Raw genomic sequence first — 18,083 nt, forward strand, 5'->3', positions numbered from 1 at the left:
TGCTAATGTGAGTCGCTGCTCAGAGTAGATTGCACAGCTGTTCAAAAGATAATTGTGGGCTGCTTGGCTCCTTGAGCTGGGTTCTTCCTCAGTGGGGCTGTGGGCTCCGCTTGGCTCTGTCGTATTAATTTAGATGGACTAAAGGGCCAAAACCGTCAAAGGTGTTAACATGACATTAAACAGTTTTAAACAAGATTCACCATTTGGTGTGTCGAGACCTTAGCCTGCTTAGGACCTCAGTGGCAAAGACATCATTAAAAAACCTTGTAACCTTCTGTTAAAGATACAGGAAAGAAGACAAAACAGCTAAAGCATTTGGAACGTGAAGTGTTAAGTAAGGCTTTCATGTTAACAATTTTTTTTGTTCTTTTGCCCTTTAGCTGTACAGAGTCTTTAGAAGGAAATCCCCTATTTTGACAGTCTTTTAGATGGTATTAAAGAAGATAATAATTGTCCTTTTGGGGAAAAGAGAACAAATTAGTTGATGGGCTGGAGTTGTCATGATTATTAAAAAGTCTTATCCCATGTCCTAAGAGAAACACACACAAAGGGGTGAGAAAAGAACTGCAAGGATAGAAAATGCAGCTCCTGTCTCTAGCTTTGATTCTCACTTGCAACCTTACTGCTGCGGAAACACATGGGTACAAGCACACGGTCCTATCAGCCACTCCGAGACCTGACAAACTTGTACCAGCATTGGGCTTTTTGAGCATTGCTTTTACCTGCTTCTCTGGTCACAGACTCACAGCAGTGTTGCAAAATACACAATCTTGGCTGACTAAGCCAGACTCTTATTCGACAGGAAAGAGAAGAAATAGGATAGGGAAGGAAAAGGACACCTGTGGGGAGAAGAGGAGATGCAGTCTCACATCCAGAATGGAGATTGTGATTAAACTGCAGAGGGTGGAGGTGGTGGTGATGTTATCTGAGTACCTCTTTCTGTCCCACTCTGGCCAGCACATTTCTCAAGATTAAGAAGAAGAAGGCAAAAATGGTGTCACGCTAGATCTGGGAATCTCAGGAGATGGTGGAGGTGGCAGCCATGATAGTGAAGCTTGTTCCTTTCACTTCTTTCAGTCAACCAGTGTTGCGGTAGCTAGCTTTCCCCCACAGTCTCTTCTTTCAATGACCCCAAAAAAAGAGTGACCAATGGAAGTAGCCTATATCTTCATGTCTACCAGTTAGGCCTAATTTCTGACATACAAGTTTTGGTACACTGATTTCTGGTCCCACACTTTTCTTGTTTACCAGGTATGATCTTAACACAGTCCTTAAATTATATCAGTAGGCCTTGTTGTTTTGGACTGATTCAGTCCTTCTGTCTCCCCTTTGCACCTTTTCCCATCAACATTTATTGTTATAGGTTATTGGGCCACGCTCTGAACTTTCACTCACTTTTCACAGTTGAGCTCACAGCTACAGTAAATTTGTAGCCCAGATACCACAACAGATCCTTGGGCTTGACTCCTTAATTAGGGGAAAAAAGAAATGTTTGTGCGCCCAAAAATGCCACCCACTTGCGTTACCAACATTCACGGTGAATTGTGCAGATCAAGGACCCTTCATCTTCTTTCTTACCTGAGGAATGAAATAGTGAACAATGATGACATTTAAATGATCACTGGGCAGCTGAGTTATACTGTTACTGAGATGAATGGGGCAGTTCACAACTCTCAGTGCTATTATTCCAGGCTTTCTGCAGGCTCGGGTAGACATCTCTGCATCAGTTATGCTTTGCTCACATTTAGAGGGTTACTTTACAACCATAAAAGCTAGAGACTTAATGTTTTTAAATGAAAGTTGAGATTCTGGAGAACAAGGCAGCAGCTCTAGAGAGGTACTGCTATGGTATATGTATTCATACTAGCTGTTCCTGAGCCCTGACAATATACACGGGGTTAATGCAGTTTACTCCCTTCCCCAGAGCATTGGGAAAACCGGGAGGGATACTGTGGCTCTCTAAATTGCTTTGTACCTTACCCAGGGCAGATTGTAACTCATGATTTAGCTCTAGACTGTTAAAATGTAATATTTTAATATTAGAGTTTGTTTAAAAGCGGTGAAGACTTTTTTCACAAAAAATATGGAAATATTTCCCCACACGTTTTGAAAAGGAATGATTTGTCACTTATTTGAAATTTAATTATGAATTTTTTTATTGAAAAAATTTGGCTTTTTTAAACTTTTGGTGTTTTCTCTCCATTTCCTACTCTTTATAATTTTTTTCCATCTCCTCTTCACCATCCTTCTTAAAATCTTTTTTCCAATATTCTAGTGAAAAAGAAGGGAAGGGGAGAAAGCAGGCAGAGGGAAAAGAAAAACTAAAAAAAATTAAATTAACATATTTTTGGTTTTGTGTTGCACTAAAAATGGAAAACTTAAAAAAATAAAAGTTACATTTTTAAAAAAAGCCATTTTTCAGTAAAATGTTTTTCATTTGAAAAATTTCAGTTGGCTGTGTTAAGTATAGAGTACATAAACTGGGGATAAGTTTGTGTTGTAATAAGACCATTAAGTGTTGCAATCCTAAACCTTTCTGGTGTTTATGTAGTAACATTTCCAAAATATATGGTACTTGATACTACACTGGTCTGCAACAAAAAGACAGTATTTGTCAGCAGATACCACTCAGTGGAGTTACTGCGCTTTCTAAGGATAATGTGAAACTACTGTATCTAGGATGCTACTGTGAGGTGCTGAGTACCCTCAGTTCTTATTGATTTCAATGGGGCTTGGAGACATTAGTATCTCATAGGATTAGGCCCCTGTGTGTTGGGCCATGTCTACACTACAGGGTCTATAATGGCATAGTTATGGTGCCATAACTATGCCGGCATAACTCTGTAGTGTAGACGCAGCCCACAGCAACAGAAGGTGTCCTTCCGTCTCTGTCGGAACATCACCTCACTGAGCTACAGTAACTAGCTTGACCAAAGCATTCTTCTGTTGACCTAGCTGTGTTTATGCTGTGGGATTATACTGGCATAGCTGTGATCCTCAGGGGTGTGAATTTTTCATATCCCTGAATGCCATAGCCTTGTTGACCTAAACTTTCAGTGTAGACTATGCCTAAATGTATAATGATCTCTCAAGAAGGAAAATATTTTGTGATCTTTCCATGGACTGGGGTCCTCAAACTATCAAAATTATATTTGTTTTCTTATGAAGATAGTACTAAGGAATTTTGCTGGATCTTCAAAGTTCAAAGGATCTTAATCTGAAAATATTTGAGGTTACGTTTTATGTCGGATTGTATTTTGATCTGCTATTCAATCTCAAACCCATTTCTCTCAGTGCTAACTAGGTTCTTGTTTTCCTCTCTTAGGTTGCGGTCTTTGGTAAAGCAATTAGAGAGAGGAGAGGCTTCGGTTGTAGACCTAAAAAAGAATTTGGAATATGCAGCTGCCGTACTTGAATCAGTGTACATTGATGAAACTAGGTGAGTTAACTACCCCTGTGTATTGATATTGTGTACCACTCAAATTAAGTTGTAATTTACATATCAGTTGGGAAACTGATTCTCTAAAGGCCTCCACAATAGGCATAGTTGCTGTCATTCTCAGATGAGAGTCCAAGATCTGAACTATCCTCTTAAGATAGCCATCCATGTCAGGATTGAGGCAAACTGGTGGGGTGTTGTTCACACTTCTGCTTCTACCCATTGATATGTGCATAAATAGGTGACTTAAATTTGCCAAATCTATCATGTCAATTCGTTTCACCAGAACTAAATATACGTCTACAGAAGCGTCTTGGGCAAAATTTCCAAAACTTAAAAGGAAGTGATTATCTGATTGTTATTTGGAAATGTTATAAATCTCACCCAGATAAAAAGGTTGACAAAATTGGGATTGTGAATACTGGAAAGCTGAAGATGAGAAATCATGAGAGAGTAATGGAGCTGTTTCAGTGTGCTCTTGTTTATCTGCCTGGGAGTGAGCTTCACAATCTGGCATGTGGCTATCCAAGAAAATAAACAATCTGTTATAGATTGTCAAAAACGTGTTCCATTAGGGTTACCAAAAAAAAAAAAAAAGAGTGAATTTTTAACAACTGTTTTAATTAGAGTGTGTATGAGATGTTATAAACCTGTGTTAAGAGCCCTCTATTTACCCATTTTCCACTCCCCTTCAGGCGTTTATTGGACACAGAAGATGAGCTCAGTGATATTCAGTCAGACTCCGTGCCCTCTGAAGTCCGGGATTGGTTGGCCTCCACCTTCACGCGGCAGATGGGGATGATGCTTAAAAGGTCCGAGGAAAAGCCCCGGTTCAGGAGCATCGTCCATGCAGTGCAAGCTGGTATATTCGTGGAGAGGTAAAGGAAGATTTAATTATTCTGCTCCAGTGGCTGGTCAGGCTTCACAGACTGTATTTTTAATATTGAATGAAGACTATTTTATTTTGCTTTTATTGGTACGTATTGCTGAGCAAGGACTGGAAAACTGGGACTAAATAATTGATCATAAATGGAATCTTCACATATTTATTTGCTATTAGCATAATATGGATCTAATATAATTGGTGCCATTTTGGTTTTTCCTCTTTTTTTTTTTTAATGTATGCTTTCAGTGGCCAAAGGGAGGACAAAGAATATATGGCTTCAGATATTCTTATGATAGGGATAAGAGGTTAACCAAAGGCAGACAATTCAGTCCCTGGAGTAACTCTACCTTTGTGGTCCAGTAAAATGTATAAAGGATGGACAGGTGGCTAATGTAAATCAAACCAAACCAAACCTGTATCTCATCATTCCCGGCTTGAATTACATGAGTCACAAAATCAGTTTAAAGGTTCAGAACTCAGAGGAGTCCACTAAACCAATGAAACTCCCTCAGTCTTCTCCACTGCTGATTCCTGCAGCTTGTACCAAATCACACCTCTAGAGCTAGATCAAACCTGATTTCAGACATCTGAACCTTTTAAAACTTCTTGCTGTTTGAATTAGGACTGCCCTGTATCCAAATTTCAGAGTTTCACCTGTCTTTATTGAGGAACCTCCCTTCTCTGACATTCTGTTTCTTCAAAACAGAATATGGAGTCACATTTATGAAATATACTCAGGGCCATATTTAGACAATGTGTAAGCAGGCACATCCCAGTTATCTACAATGAAGTTGAATGCACTTATGGCAGGGCTGAATTGGGCTCTCAGTGTAGTGAAGAGTTACTTTTAACTGAACTCTTCATGTAGTATCTACAATATTTTGTTTTATATAGTACATTTCAGTAGGAGTTGTTCACTCCAGTCACAGTAGGTTAGCAATAGTGTTTCTCAGAATTTCATTGATGGTCTAACCAAGAGTCCGTTAGACATGTTTGGTAGCCATTATACCACAGGCTACATAGAAACATGATAGTTTCTTCCTGCATATTTATAGCTTCTTTTCTATCAGTGTCTCTGAATATTCAGAAATGTGTTGTACTTGTGTTAAGAGCACTAGCAGATGTCTATAAGTTAAGGGGGTGCGCCTGTCATTGCTTCAGTTTGGAAAACTTTTCTCACCACTTTGACAAGCTATACTATGTACACCAACCACCAAAGTATTTGTTGAAAAAATGTATTTAATTCATTTAGCCATTTTTTTCTGTTTTTGAACGATCTTTTTACAGATTTATTCACTGTTTGAAATTGTTCAGTGAGTAGTTTTTTATTAACATACCTGAGCCTGTGTTGTTCATGAACAGCTCATAACAAAGTCAGTGGATTACTGCATTTTCTACCATCTGTTGTTCAGGACTGATGGATAGTTACCTAAATCACATGATCAGAGATGGTTGCAGGATTAAAATCTATATTTTTTTGCGGGGGGAATCAAAATGTCAAAGTTCTTTTAATTTCAGAAGTCTTAAAACTAGCCCATTTATTTTTTTTCAATGTGTTGTGAATGTTTTTCAATTGCTTTTTTTAAAATTGTTATTAAAATATTATTGGTTATTGAAATATTTCATTTACCAAAAGCCTGGGAAATCATGTATGGTAGACTTGTCTCTGGTAATAACTGTATAAATGTATTTCCATTAGGTCTTATGTTGTTTACATGTAGAGAAGGATGCAGTCCGCACCTATAGTCTTATTCAGCAAAGCATTTAAGCATGTGTTGAACTTTGAGCACTTGTACAAACCCATTAAAGTCAATGGGACTTGAGCACACACTTCAGGTTTAACACATGCTCAAGTGCTTTGCTGAATCAGGGCATAGGTGCTAATTACTAGAGCTGGGCAAAATCTTTTGTCCTAAACTTTTTTCAGTGAAAAATGTAGCTTTGACAACACTGAAATGTTTTGTGATTTTGTGTTGGTTTCACCAAGTTGTTTGTTTAGAGAAAAAACAACATATTCAGTAAAATGAAAAACATTTTGTTTCGATGTTTTCAAAGGAAAGCATTATGATTTTTTTGGTTCAAAATGACTTTTTGCTTCACAATTTCCTTTAATTTTATTTTTTTTAAATTCAAAAACATGAAATATGCTCAAACTGAACTGACACATTTAGTTTTCTGTTGAACAAAGTATTTCATTTGACCCAAATTTACATTTTTTTGATGTTTTAATTCACTGAAAGTTTTTTTTTAATTCACTTTTGGTTCAACCCAAAGCAAATATTTATTTTGAGGTTTTGGACTTGCCAACAAGCCCCCCCAAAAATCAAATTATTTACCCAGCTTTTCTGATTACACCCTTTGCACACACCTGCACACACAAACAACACAAGACTATATGGAGCTGTTTTAAAAAACAAAGTAAATTGTTGGAAAAGCTGTACCATATAGGAGCTGAATAAGTCCAGTCAACAGACTTGATATGCTTACTGAAGCTCTATCTTGAAATGCATTCTGCCCTGGGCCAGCAAGGACTGAGAGGGTTGAAGACGCAGTTATTGTGGGAGAATAGGAAAGTCTTGCATTGCTGAAGAGCAGCTCCTCTGCTTGATCAAGATGAGGCAGATGCTGAATGAAATCCCATTTGGTTCTACTTGTCCAGGAAGACTGTGGCCCTAGTATGTGTCATGGAGTAGGAAGGATGTAAAATGAGGAAAATTGAGGTCATCCTTAGGACTCAAATAAAGATGCGGAGGATATGTACAGGAAAGAAGAATTGCAATATGTTTTTCTTGAATAAATGATGTCTCCTGAAAAGAACTCAAATGGATCTTTGGTTTTCTATTTTGTTTCTCTGTTCATTTATTTGTTTTATTTTGGTAGAATGTACAGACGGACATCAAATATGGTTGGCCTGAGCTACCCACCAGCTGTAATTGGAGTGCTAAAGGTAATACTGATGAAAGTGTCTTTTAACAAGTGCTGGTAAGGCACTGTGATATTTTGGTGGGAGGTCTTTGAATTCTCCCTCTCATCCTCTCTGAAGTTTAATATAATTCACAAACATTAATCATTTACTGACCTAAGGGAAAATCCTTCCTGTTGAGTAAAAACAGATCAAGGTTCTGGCCATTTTCAAGTGGCGAAGATGACCAGAAGGATAAGGTCATAGCTCTGTGGGAGGTTGCAATACTCAGGGCAACTGAGAACTGAATGGGATGCTGAAATGAACTTGAGACTTTGATAGTAAATAAAGAAAATTACGATGCACGAGTTTGACTGAGGAGTAACCTGTTCCTAGTTGTGTGCTTTTAAATGGGAAGACTGAGATGTTACAGTTGTGACATGTTACATTTGTGATTCCTGTTCATGTCAACAAGGACCATGGAGATCATGAAACCACTGGCAGTTTATGTGAACTATTGAGAAAAACCAGGCATGATGTCCTAATGGATAATGTCTTTATACAAGTCTCTGCTGTATTAGTGATGAGTGAGTCAGCACAAACCTTTGTCTTTCTGTGTGTTGAACTGAAATATGATTTGAAGAGATTCTGCCACTTCAGTACTGTAGTTTAGCCTGTCTGTAGATTGGATACCCAGCCCTTCACAATGAGACAGGCACAGTGTTTCACATCTTACTATAGGCTCAACAAGGTAAGGGCTGAACAGTGGTCTTGTGTTTAAGGCATTGGAGTATGAGTCAGAAGACCTGAATTTGTTTTCCAGCTCTACCATAGACATGAGATATGTGGCATAGGGTCCCTGTTCTACTCTAGTTGAAGTTAATAGGATAACTCCCTTTGAAGTAAATGGAGCAGGATCTAGCCCAGAATCTTTCTGTGTTTCAGCCTTTTTATATGTAAAATGGAGGAACACTATTTCTCTGCATCACAGGAGAACAATGAAGCCCAGGCACTTTGAAATCCTCCCTCAATGTAGGGCATTATGGTCCTGTCTTGCTTCTTTGGGTGAAATCCTGCCCCCATGGGAGTCAGTGCCAAAACTCCTGACTTCAACAGGCCCAGGATGTCACCCTTAGTGTTCTGAATTATTTTATTTTGAAACACTAAACAAACATGGTTAACCTTCACTTTGGGTTTGTCTACATGAACAATTAGTTTGCGGCAAGCTGGGGTGTGAATCTACCCTCACTAGACTGCCACAGTCTAACTTCATGTGCACCCTGCTGATCCGCATTAACAGTTTGATCTGGTCCTCTTTGAAACTGGACTAGATCAAAAGTGCATTAGCGGACTGTTAATGTGCATCAGGAGGGTATATATGAACAGTTACACTGTGACAGGTTAGCGTGGGGTAGATTCACACCACAGCTTGCTGGGAACTATGTGTTTGTGTAGACAAGTGCTTAGAGCTGGGGTCGCCATCTTTCAGAAGTGGTGTGCCGAGTCTTCATTTATTCACTCTAATTTAAGGTTTTGCGTGCCAGTAATACATTTGAATGTTTTTAGAAGGTCTCTTTCTCTAAGTCTATAATATATAACTAAACTATTGTTGTATGTAAAGTAAATAAGGTTTTTAAAATGTTTAAGAAGCTTCATTTAAAATTATATTAAAATGCAGAGTCCCCCCAGACCGGTGGCCAGGATCCAGGCAGTGTGAATGCCACTGAAAATCAGCTCGCGTGCCGCCTTCGGCACCCGTGCCATAGGTTGCCTACCCCTGGCTTAGAGCAACAGAACATCTTTGAGAGGGTCTACACTCATTCAACTTTCCTCTTCCCTCCAAACACTGTTTGTCATGCTGAACCCTCATTCCATTAGTTTGTTTGTTTCTTGTAAACACAGAGCAAATTCTCTTTGCTGTAATGATACATTTTGAACTATAATTCTGTACTTATAAAAAACCCCAAAGCCTATATTTTGATTGCTGACATTAAAAACTGGGACATTTCAGTTGTTCTCAAAGAAGTTCCTGGGATATAGAGACCATGATATGAAAAAGTAGGACTGACCTGGTAAAAAATCTGTGGCAAAACTCTTACTGAATTCACAATCAAGCCATATATTATTTTTATTATTATTATTATTTTAAAAGTTCCAATACTTGTATAAATTATGGATGTCTATACATACAAATACACATTATTATTCACTCATTTGCTTCCTGACTGGAATCAGTGACTTATAAAATAGAATAAACACCTAAAACCAGTGAAGCTTTTAAAAGGACTGTGTGGATGCTTTCTGCAATGTTTTCCCCCCTCTCTCTTACTCCCACCCATTTTCTTGAATAGCTCAAAGAGTTTGGAATTAACCTTTTGCAGGGGGGAGCATCCCCCCTTTTATTTGCTTCTCTTGCCTAGTCCCACTGATAGTGTTTGAAAATCAAAAGCACAGTTTATGATTTCTCTCCTAAGGCTCAGTCCACAAATCACCTCCCTAAGAGCTTGACCCTGTCCTCAGTGCTTGTAAAATCAGTTGCTGGGTAGAAGATGATTTACCAACATATGTGAAAATGACTCTCTGAGGGCAGGACTGAGACCCCAATGTCCCCTGTTGCTCTCTGATTCTTTCTGAGACGTTCACCTTGCTCTGCATGGGTTTTTCACTCTGAGGCACAAGCTTGAGCCTTCAAAGACTCTATATCCAATGCCATTCACTCCAGGAGGAGTTCTGCATGTGGGAGATTTTGGGGATCAGGTCCAAATTATGGTCAGATGTAATCACAGTACATTGGTCTTATTTAACTGTCCTGCTAGTTGGATAATGGCTGCATGGTACTTAAAGATTATAAGCCTTGTTTGCATCTTTTCCTTCAGGGCTGATCTTAAGGGGCAGATGCTCAGCTGGTGTAAATCCTCATCGCTCTGTGGCGTCAATGCAGCGATGAGACATTACACCAGCTGAGGATCTGCCTCTGCATCTCTTACACAAATGCAATTTCCAACAAGATTTTAGTCTTGCTAAAAGCGAAGGAATATTCCACCCAGAGTCTGTTGTTTAACAACACTCAGCATAATGTTATGTCTAGCTGATCCCCTTTCTTGTCCCTGGGACACGGCGCCAAAGTCATCCCCATACGCATGCATAAATAAAATGCAATCATCTTTCTTTTTCAATGAAAGTGCCTTGAGGAATTGCAGGTCAACATGCAACAGAGATTAAGTGTGGAGGATAACGTCCAATTTAAAGATGTAAATCTTTAATGCACAGTTAAAGGAGTGTAATTCAGATAGGCATGAATATGCTCATGCTGGCAGTACCACAAAGTTCTCAGCAATCAGAAATGCTGGTCTTAGGCCAAAGATGGCTGCACTGCTGATCTGTATATCATTCTCCCAGCTATACCTTCTCTAGCACCTTTTCTTATTTTGCTAGGGAGAGGAGGGCACATGACATTTCAAAAACACCTCACTCTTGGACAAAACGTAACTATGGGCTATATCCCACAAGGTGCTGAGTGACTTCAGTAGGTGACAATGGTGCTCAGTGCTTTGTTCAGAATCTTGCTGAATTGAGTCTTATAAACTAAGATTAATGCTTACTCCTACTGTACCCACCACCTCTCCACCCTCAGCTTTTCTATATGATTTATAATTCAGTAGACAGCGTGGGGGAAAATCTCCCAACTGAATGTGGATATCTACCCCTCTACCAACGTTGGCAGTTAACACTACTGTGATTTTTCTCCTACTCTGTAGTTTTCTGGAGAACCTGAGGAAATACATGTAGTGTAAAAAAAAGTTGAAGAAAATTAGGGTCATGTTAACTCTTGGATATTCAATAACATGTGTGATGTAGGAGTGATATTAAAACCAGCATGAACTGAACACCACTTGGATCTGGTTTTCAGCATTACTGAAGGGAGAGGGTATCTAATTGTTTCCCCATTATTCCTTACATTTTTATACTTTTATATTTATTTTATGTCTTTAAATTGCAATTGAAATAAACCCCACCCATTTAAAAAGTTGTAGGCTCCCTGACACTAAACTTATACTAGCATAATGATGACAGGTTTCAGTGTGGTAGCCATGTTAGTCTGTATCAGCAAATGATGGGCATTCAGCATAATTAAATACACATACTTAAATATACAGGTAACAAATGTATTGAGTGTTTGACTTTTGATACTGTTCTCTAATTCAATGAATAAAACGATTGAAAAGATAAATGTACTTTTTTGTTCAGATAGAGACCTCAGTGCTGCATAGAGTCCCCGCAGTTGTATTTGAAATTGGCTATAGAAATAGGTCAGTGTTAAATAACAGGATGGGGAAGGAAGATGTGGGAGATGTTGCAGGACTACATATAGCTTATGTGCTTTGTGGGCTTGGTCTGTTGCATTAATTTAGATGGAATGTGTGGCCCCAAAGAGTCAAAGGTGTTAATATGACACAGTCACTGTCCAACATTTATGGTTTGGTATAGAGAGACCGCGGCCTGCTCAGTACCAAGGCAAACACACCATTAAAAATCCATCTTACCTTTTATTAAAGATAGAGGAAAAAAAGGAAAAACTGTTAAAACATTTGAAATGTAAAGTAGTAAATGAGGTTTTCATTTTAACAACATCCCTGGTTCCCTTTCCTTTTAGCTGCAGAGTCTTTAGAAGGAATATTTCCCTTTTGACAAAAAGAACAGGAGTACTTGTGGCACCTTAAAGACTAACAAATTTATTTTAGCATGAGCTTTCGTGAGCTGCAGCTCACTTCTTCGGATGCATAGAATGGAACACACAGTTTTTTAGATGGCATTAAATATGGCAATAACTGGCCTTTTTGGGGAAAAGAGATGAAGTTAGTTGAGAGAAGCTGGAACTGTTGTTAAAGTTCAATCCTGTATCCTAGAAGGCAAAACAAGGCAAATATAAGAAAATATATGCAGGAGGGGAGAGAAAAGAACAGCAAAGACAGAAAATGCAGCTTCCATCTCTGGTATTAACTTTAGTTGCAGCTTCGCTGCTGGAGATATACAGGTAGGGTACATGGTCTTATTAGCCACTCTGAGACCTGGCAAACTTGTACCAGCATCGAGTCATTTAGGGCACTGTTTGTATCTGCCACTCTGGTCACAGGCTTATAGCAGTGTTGCAAAATATACGGTCTTGGTCAGCTAAGCCAGACCCTTATTAGACAAGACAAAAGGCGAGAGATAGGAAAGATAAGAAACAAGGCATGGAAGGGAAAGGACTCAGAATGTGTGTGTGTGTGAGAGAGAGAGAGTCAGACTTACATCCCAGTTGGGATTGAGCTGGTGGAAGTAGCAATATCATCTGGCTCCCACTCTCTGGCCTGGTCTGGTTAGGACATCTCTCAGAATCAGAATGACAAAGGCCCAGCTGTATTATGATAGATCCCAGGGTCACAGGAGACAGTGTCGGTGGCAGCCATCATGGTAAAACTTGCTCCTTCGCTGTTCTCCTGTCTCTGTCAGTGGTTGTTTGCAATCAGGTTCTTCAGCTAATTTCCCCCAAAAGTATTCTTCTTTTTAACAATCCTAAAAAGGAGTAATGGGAGGAATGGCCTATCCCCTCATTAATTTGTTCACTAGTTAAGCCTAATTTCTGACACACCAATTTTGGTCCATTGATTTTCAGTCCTATACTTTTTTTTTTAATTAAGCATGATCTTAACACAGTCCATGAATTATACCAATAGGCCTTTTTTATTTGGATTAATTCAGTCTTTCTGCCTTCCTTTTTCACCTTTTCCCATCAACATTTGTTGTTATAGGTTATTGTGACCTTTATAATCTTGCATTCACTTTTTACAGTTTTACAGACATGGTCATTCTAAAGTCACTTCCACATCCTTTCCATCCCTTGCCCAGTGGAAATGTACTGATTCCGCTGCCAGGGGTGCCTTTACATTCTCAGAGGTGGGGACCAGAACTGGTCCTATGTGCTTGGTGTTTGCCAGTTCAGACAATCTCAGTTTTCACTCAGACTCTCTGGCAAGCTCCTTCAGTGGGTGTTTGCCTAGTGAATTAGTAAAAACTGAGTAACAGCCAGTGGAAATTGGACCTCAGGCATCAGATATTTCTTCTGTTATTGTGCCACAAGATAAACTGCTCTTTCTGTGTTTCTAGGTCAGACTGAAGCATGAAATTGTATTTTATGCTTCGGGGAGCCTCTTCTTGTGAGAACTGCAGAGAGAGACTCTGCAGACTTGAGAGGTTCTGACACAACAGGTGCCTTTAAAATCTCAACATTCACCATTCTCAGTTGGCCCAGTACCCACAGTATTTTCCTAGACTTAGGAGAAAGCACAGAACTGCAACCAATGCAGAGACAGATGCTGAATATGCAACAGTGCCAACTGCAGACTGTATAAAGAACAGGAGTACTTGTGGTACCTTAGAGACTAGCAAATGTATTTGAGCATAAGCTGTCGTGGGCTACAGTAGTCAAATAAATTTGTTAGTCTCTAAGGTGCCACAAGTACTCCTGTTCTTTTTATGGATACAGACTAACACGGCTGCTACTCTGAAACCTGTAGACTGTATAGGCATCGTAATGGTAGGGTGCTTATCCAAACCGGGATTCCAAATCTTTTGACATTCAGCCTTTGCTGATCATAGTTAGATATCATGAGTGACCATAATTTAAAAAAAATCATTTTTGAATGTATATTCTTTGTTAAACTCCTGCCAGGTCTGCCATGATCGTAACACATTGCAGGGCAAAATAGAACAGGGGTTCTCAAACTTCATTGCACTGCAACCCCATTCTATAAAAAAATTACTATATGACCTGGGGAGGGGGGAGGGGGAAGGAGGAATGAAGCCTGAACCTGCCCGAGCCTCGCTGTCCTGGGCAGGGGGCCCAAAGCTGAAGCCCCAGGTGGGGAGCTTGTAACCTGAGCCTCGCCAACCACGGGTGAAGCCCTCAAGCATCAACTTTGTCCCTGGGCGGTGAGGCTCGGACTTTGGCCCCAGACTGCAGCAAGTCTAATGCCAGCTCTGGTAACCCCATTAAAATGGGGTTGGGACCCACTTTGGGGTCCCGACCCACAGTTCGAGAACCGCTGAAATAGAACCTGCTCTGATTAAATGAAATTAGAGTAATCCAGAAGCAGTGATGATTTTGTTTTCATATTCCGCAAAATTATGCTTTCCTGATTGTTAAAGATTTAAAGCAGCAGAAATTGCATTATAATTATAAAAGAAATGGCTGTATTAACACCTTTTTTCCTCACCTTGCAGAATGTAGACAAGTGGTCCTTTGATGTATTTGCACTGAATGATGCTAGCGGGGATCATGCACTGAAATTCATTTTCTATGAACTTCTCACACGCTACGATCTGATCAGCCGTTTCAAGGTTAGTAAATCTGAGATGAGACTTTTCTTCCCAACTCCCCAGAAGATCATTGAAAGAAATAAACTCAAACTTTATTCAACCTATGTTCCACCCATACTTTTACTGTAACTTTTACTGTGTTGGAGCAGTTCATTGATTTAAATACTTTTCTGTGCACCTCAAATGTCTGCTAAACCATGCATTTAGTTGGACTGGGCCCAAATCTGTTCTCTTCAAAGTCAACAAGAAACTTTTTTAGACTTTTGTGGGGCTGCATAACAGTCCTGGAATATAATTCAGTCACATTTCCTCTTCAAGAATGAGCTGTATTTTCACCATTTCGAGATTGACGTGTTGTACTTGAGTCCCTCATCATGATAGAAATTACAGCTTAGATGAGTCCATCACTAAATAAATGTAATTTTTAAGAGAGATCCTGGCTAAACTGTACCTGGAACATTGGGAATACCCAACTGTGCTCCTGTGTGCTGTAAAATCTTCAGATTTAGTCACTGTATGAACAAGCATTGTTGATGCACTACTGATAGTTGATTGAACAACTTGTACTGGCTACAGTTTCACGGTTAGTGTTATCGAATTATTGATGCAATGAATGCATTTTAAAAGATTTTTCAATGGGGGATACAGAGGGTTTAAAATCTCAGGATGCATTTAATCTTGGCCACTCTTGGGACTGCCATCTTCAGAATGGATACTGCCACAATCTAAATAGTAACGGTAACCCCTTCTTGTCTCCCCTCAAAATTAAATATTGCTATTTCTCTTGCTTCCTATGAAGCATGCTATGTTGATGATTGTGACGGGTTGGACCCCACGTCTGGGGTGCCACCTGATGTACTGAGATCCCACTGAGCCCACCTGTCCCACCAGCCTTACTCTGTGCTGCTGTGACAGGCTCTCAGGCCCCCTTCTGGCACACACACAAGTAGGGACACACCCAGCTGTAGAATCACACAGAGTCTGCAATCAGCTCTCTGTGGAAGGACTCAGCTCGGGGAATTGCGCAGCCTCTAGAGTGTAAACCCAAAATTAGATTGTCTTGTACTCAGGGCTGGTGCAAGGATGTTTTGCGCCCTAGGTGAAACTTCCACCTTGCGCCGTCCCCGAGCCCCCGCCCTGAGGCGTCCCCCCTGCAGCAGCACCCCCTCTCTGCCCTGAGGCACCCCCCCTGCGGCAGCTCCCCACCCCCCCCTGCCCTGAGGCACCCCCCTGCCCCATCTCACCCCTGCTCTGCTTCCACACCAAGCAGGCTATCGCTGCTTCACTTCTCTCACCTCCTAGGCATGCGGCGCCAATCAGCTTAGGCGCCGCAAGCCTGGGAGGCGGGAGAAGTGAAGCGGCCATGGCGTGTTCGGGGAGGAGGCAGGGCGGAGGTGAGCTGGGGCGGGGAGTTCCCCTGCGTGCTGCCCTCCCCCCCGCTTACTTGCTGCAGGCGGCCTTCCCCGCACCCCCCTGCCCCAGCTCCCTCTGCCTAAATGCCAGCAGTGACCGGGGCGGCCGAAGAAAATGCTACCCCCCAAATCCTAGCGCGGTCACCTAATAGGTTGCACCGGCCCTGCTTGTACTGTATAGAGAGCTATACAGCATAAGCTCATGAAATTCGCTCCCTCCCTCAATGTGGAGGAAGATATGCTACAGCTTTTTCTTGTCCCCTCCAGTTATGAATTGCACAAACTGGGTTTTGGAATAAACAAAAAACAAGTTTATTAATTACAAAAGGTAAATTTTAAGTGATATAAGGGATAGCAAACAGATCAAAGCAGATTACTGAGCAAATAAAACAAAACACATAAACTAAGCTTAATACACTAAGGAATACTGGCTACAAATACATTTCTCACCGTAAATGTTGTTTCAAGCAGGTTGCAGAGTTTCTTGAAGGTAAACTGCACCACATGCAGCTTAAATCTCCAGGCATTCCTTTTACAGGCTGACCTTTCTTGTCTGGGCTCAGCCCCCGCCTCCCCCAGCTCAGTTCCTTTGTTTTCAGCAGTCTTACTTCTTGGGCAGGGAGGCAATGGAGAAGAGCCTAGATTAACTCACTCCCCAGCCTTAAATAGGATTTGCATATTGCGGGAATTCTTTGTTTCCTAGTTTGACCCCCAGCCCCTTCCCTTGGGAAAAGTACCAGCATTTCAAGATGCTATCCTGTACCAGGTGACATGATCACATGACCCTTCAGTGTCAAAGCAGCATTTTAAGAAACTTCTCAGGAAGGAGGGAGATTAGTATCTTCACAGTCCTACTGTCCTTCCTAATGGCCCATCCAGGCTGATTGCATACTGTCTGGTGTGCGTTTCCCAAGTACACACACAGTTGTAATTGTTACATGGTCAATATTCCTAACTTCAGATACAGAAATTATACATGTGTACAAATTGGATAATCACATTCAGTAGATCATAACCTTTCCAACGATACCTCACATGGCCCATCTTGCATAAAACATATCTTAGTTATGCCATATTCATTTAATAACAACATTTCTATGAAGAATATGGGGCATAATGTTACAATGATACATCTATTCTGACTAGAATTTGTACTTTTCAAAAAGAAGCTCTATGAATGATTAGTCTTTTCCCAATACTTGTTGATTTGTAAGCACTGTGATCAAGTCCTTGAACTAGAACAAACAAACCCTTTTATCACTTTGCCCACATAAATTTCATTCACAGAGCCAACTACCGATGTCTCCTTCATTCAGCCTTTCAGATCTGTGCTGTGCAAGTTTCATTTCTGCACAGTTGACCAGAGCTATCAACAAGACAGTAATAGAGATATACTGTACGTCTGAGGGCCTACTTAGCAATCTCTCTCTCTCTCTTCATTTAGGCAAATACTGTACCCTTATCTTCCTTGACAGATCTTTGCTTGTCCTGCCACCACTCAGGCTTTACATTACTTCTTCAGCTGTATGCAGAGCATGAATCATTTCATCAGTTCTGTTGAGGTCTTCAGGCTGTTGCAATAATGGAAGTAGTTGCACCACTGGTGCTATTTCTAAATTCACCTGCCCTTGTTTTCTCTTACACTTTTGAGAGGCTACCTCATTCCAGTGCCCCGTGTATGCTGAATGTTGCCACTGACCTCATTCTCTAGAGTCTTGAGTTTCAAGCTTGGGAAAGGAATTAAACACTCAAGCATAAAAGCATAAAACCTAGTGGTGTCCAGATCCAGATGCTGCCAAAGCTGAGTTTTATATTCCAACCTTGGATAGTATTCTCAATTAAATCTGGAACATGAACAAAAATGATGGAAACCTCACAAGGAAAAAATAACTTTTCTCATGAGATTTTCATTCTTTTGCCTTGGCCAAATTCTTTCTCTGACCCATACTTCTCTGGCACCTGTCTTGCCCAAAGGGTCCCACTCACTATTGTTGTCTTCTGAGAAGAGCCCCACAAGTCTCCCCTCTTCGGGCTGCTTCTTCAGGGACTGCCCCATATCTAAAGAAGATCTTCCCAGGGTGGTCA

General features: G+C 40.5%; 1 protein-coding gene across 13 annotated transcripts in view; it reads left to right on the forward strand.

Annotated features, from left to right (window-relative positions):
• PDE1C (phosphodiesterase 1C) overlaps window positions 1-18,083 on the forward strand; it is a 548,714-nt gene that overhangs the window by 418,672 nt on the left and 111,959 nt on the right. For all 13 annotated transcript variants that reach the window (XM_045004983.1, XM_045004970.1, XM_045004971.1 and 10 more), the window contains 4 exons: window positions 3,326-3,439; window positions 4,135-4,317; window positions 7,206-7,272; window positions 14,491-14,607. In XM_045004983.1, coding sequence (XP_044860918.1) covers window positions 4,232-4,317; window positions 7,206-7,272; window positions 14,491-14,607 — 270 coding nt within the window. In that variant the 5' untranslated portion in view covers window positions 3,326-3,439; window positions 4,135-4,231. The remainder of the gene's footprint in view (window positions 1-3,325; window positions 3,440-4,134; window positions 4,318-7,205; window positions 7,273-14,490; window positions 14,608-18,083) is intronic.

Source organism: Mauremys mutica, chromosome 2 (assembly GCF_020497125.1).
Source record: "Mauremys mutica isolate MM-2020 ecotype Southern chromosome 2, ASM2049712v1, whole genome shotgun sequence".
Taxonomy (NCBI): domain Eukaryota; kingdom Metazoa; phylum Chordata; order Testudines; family Geoemydidae; genus Mauremys; species Mauremys mutica.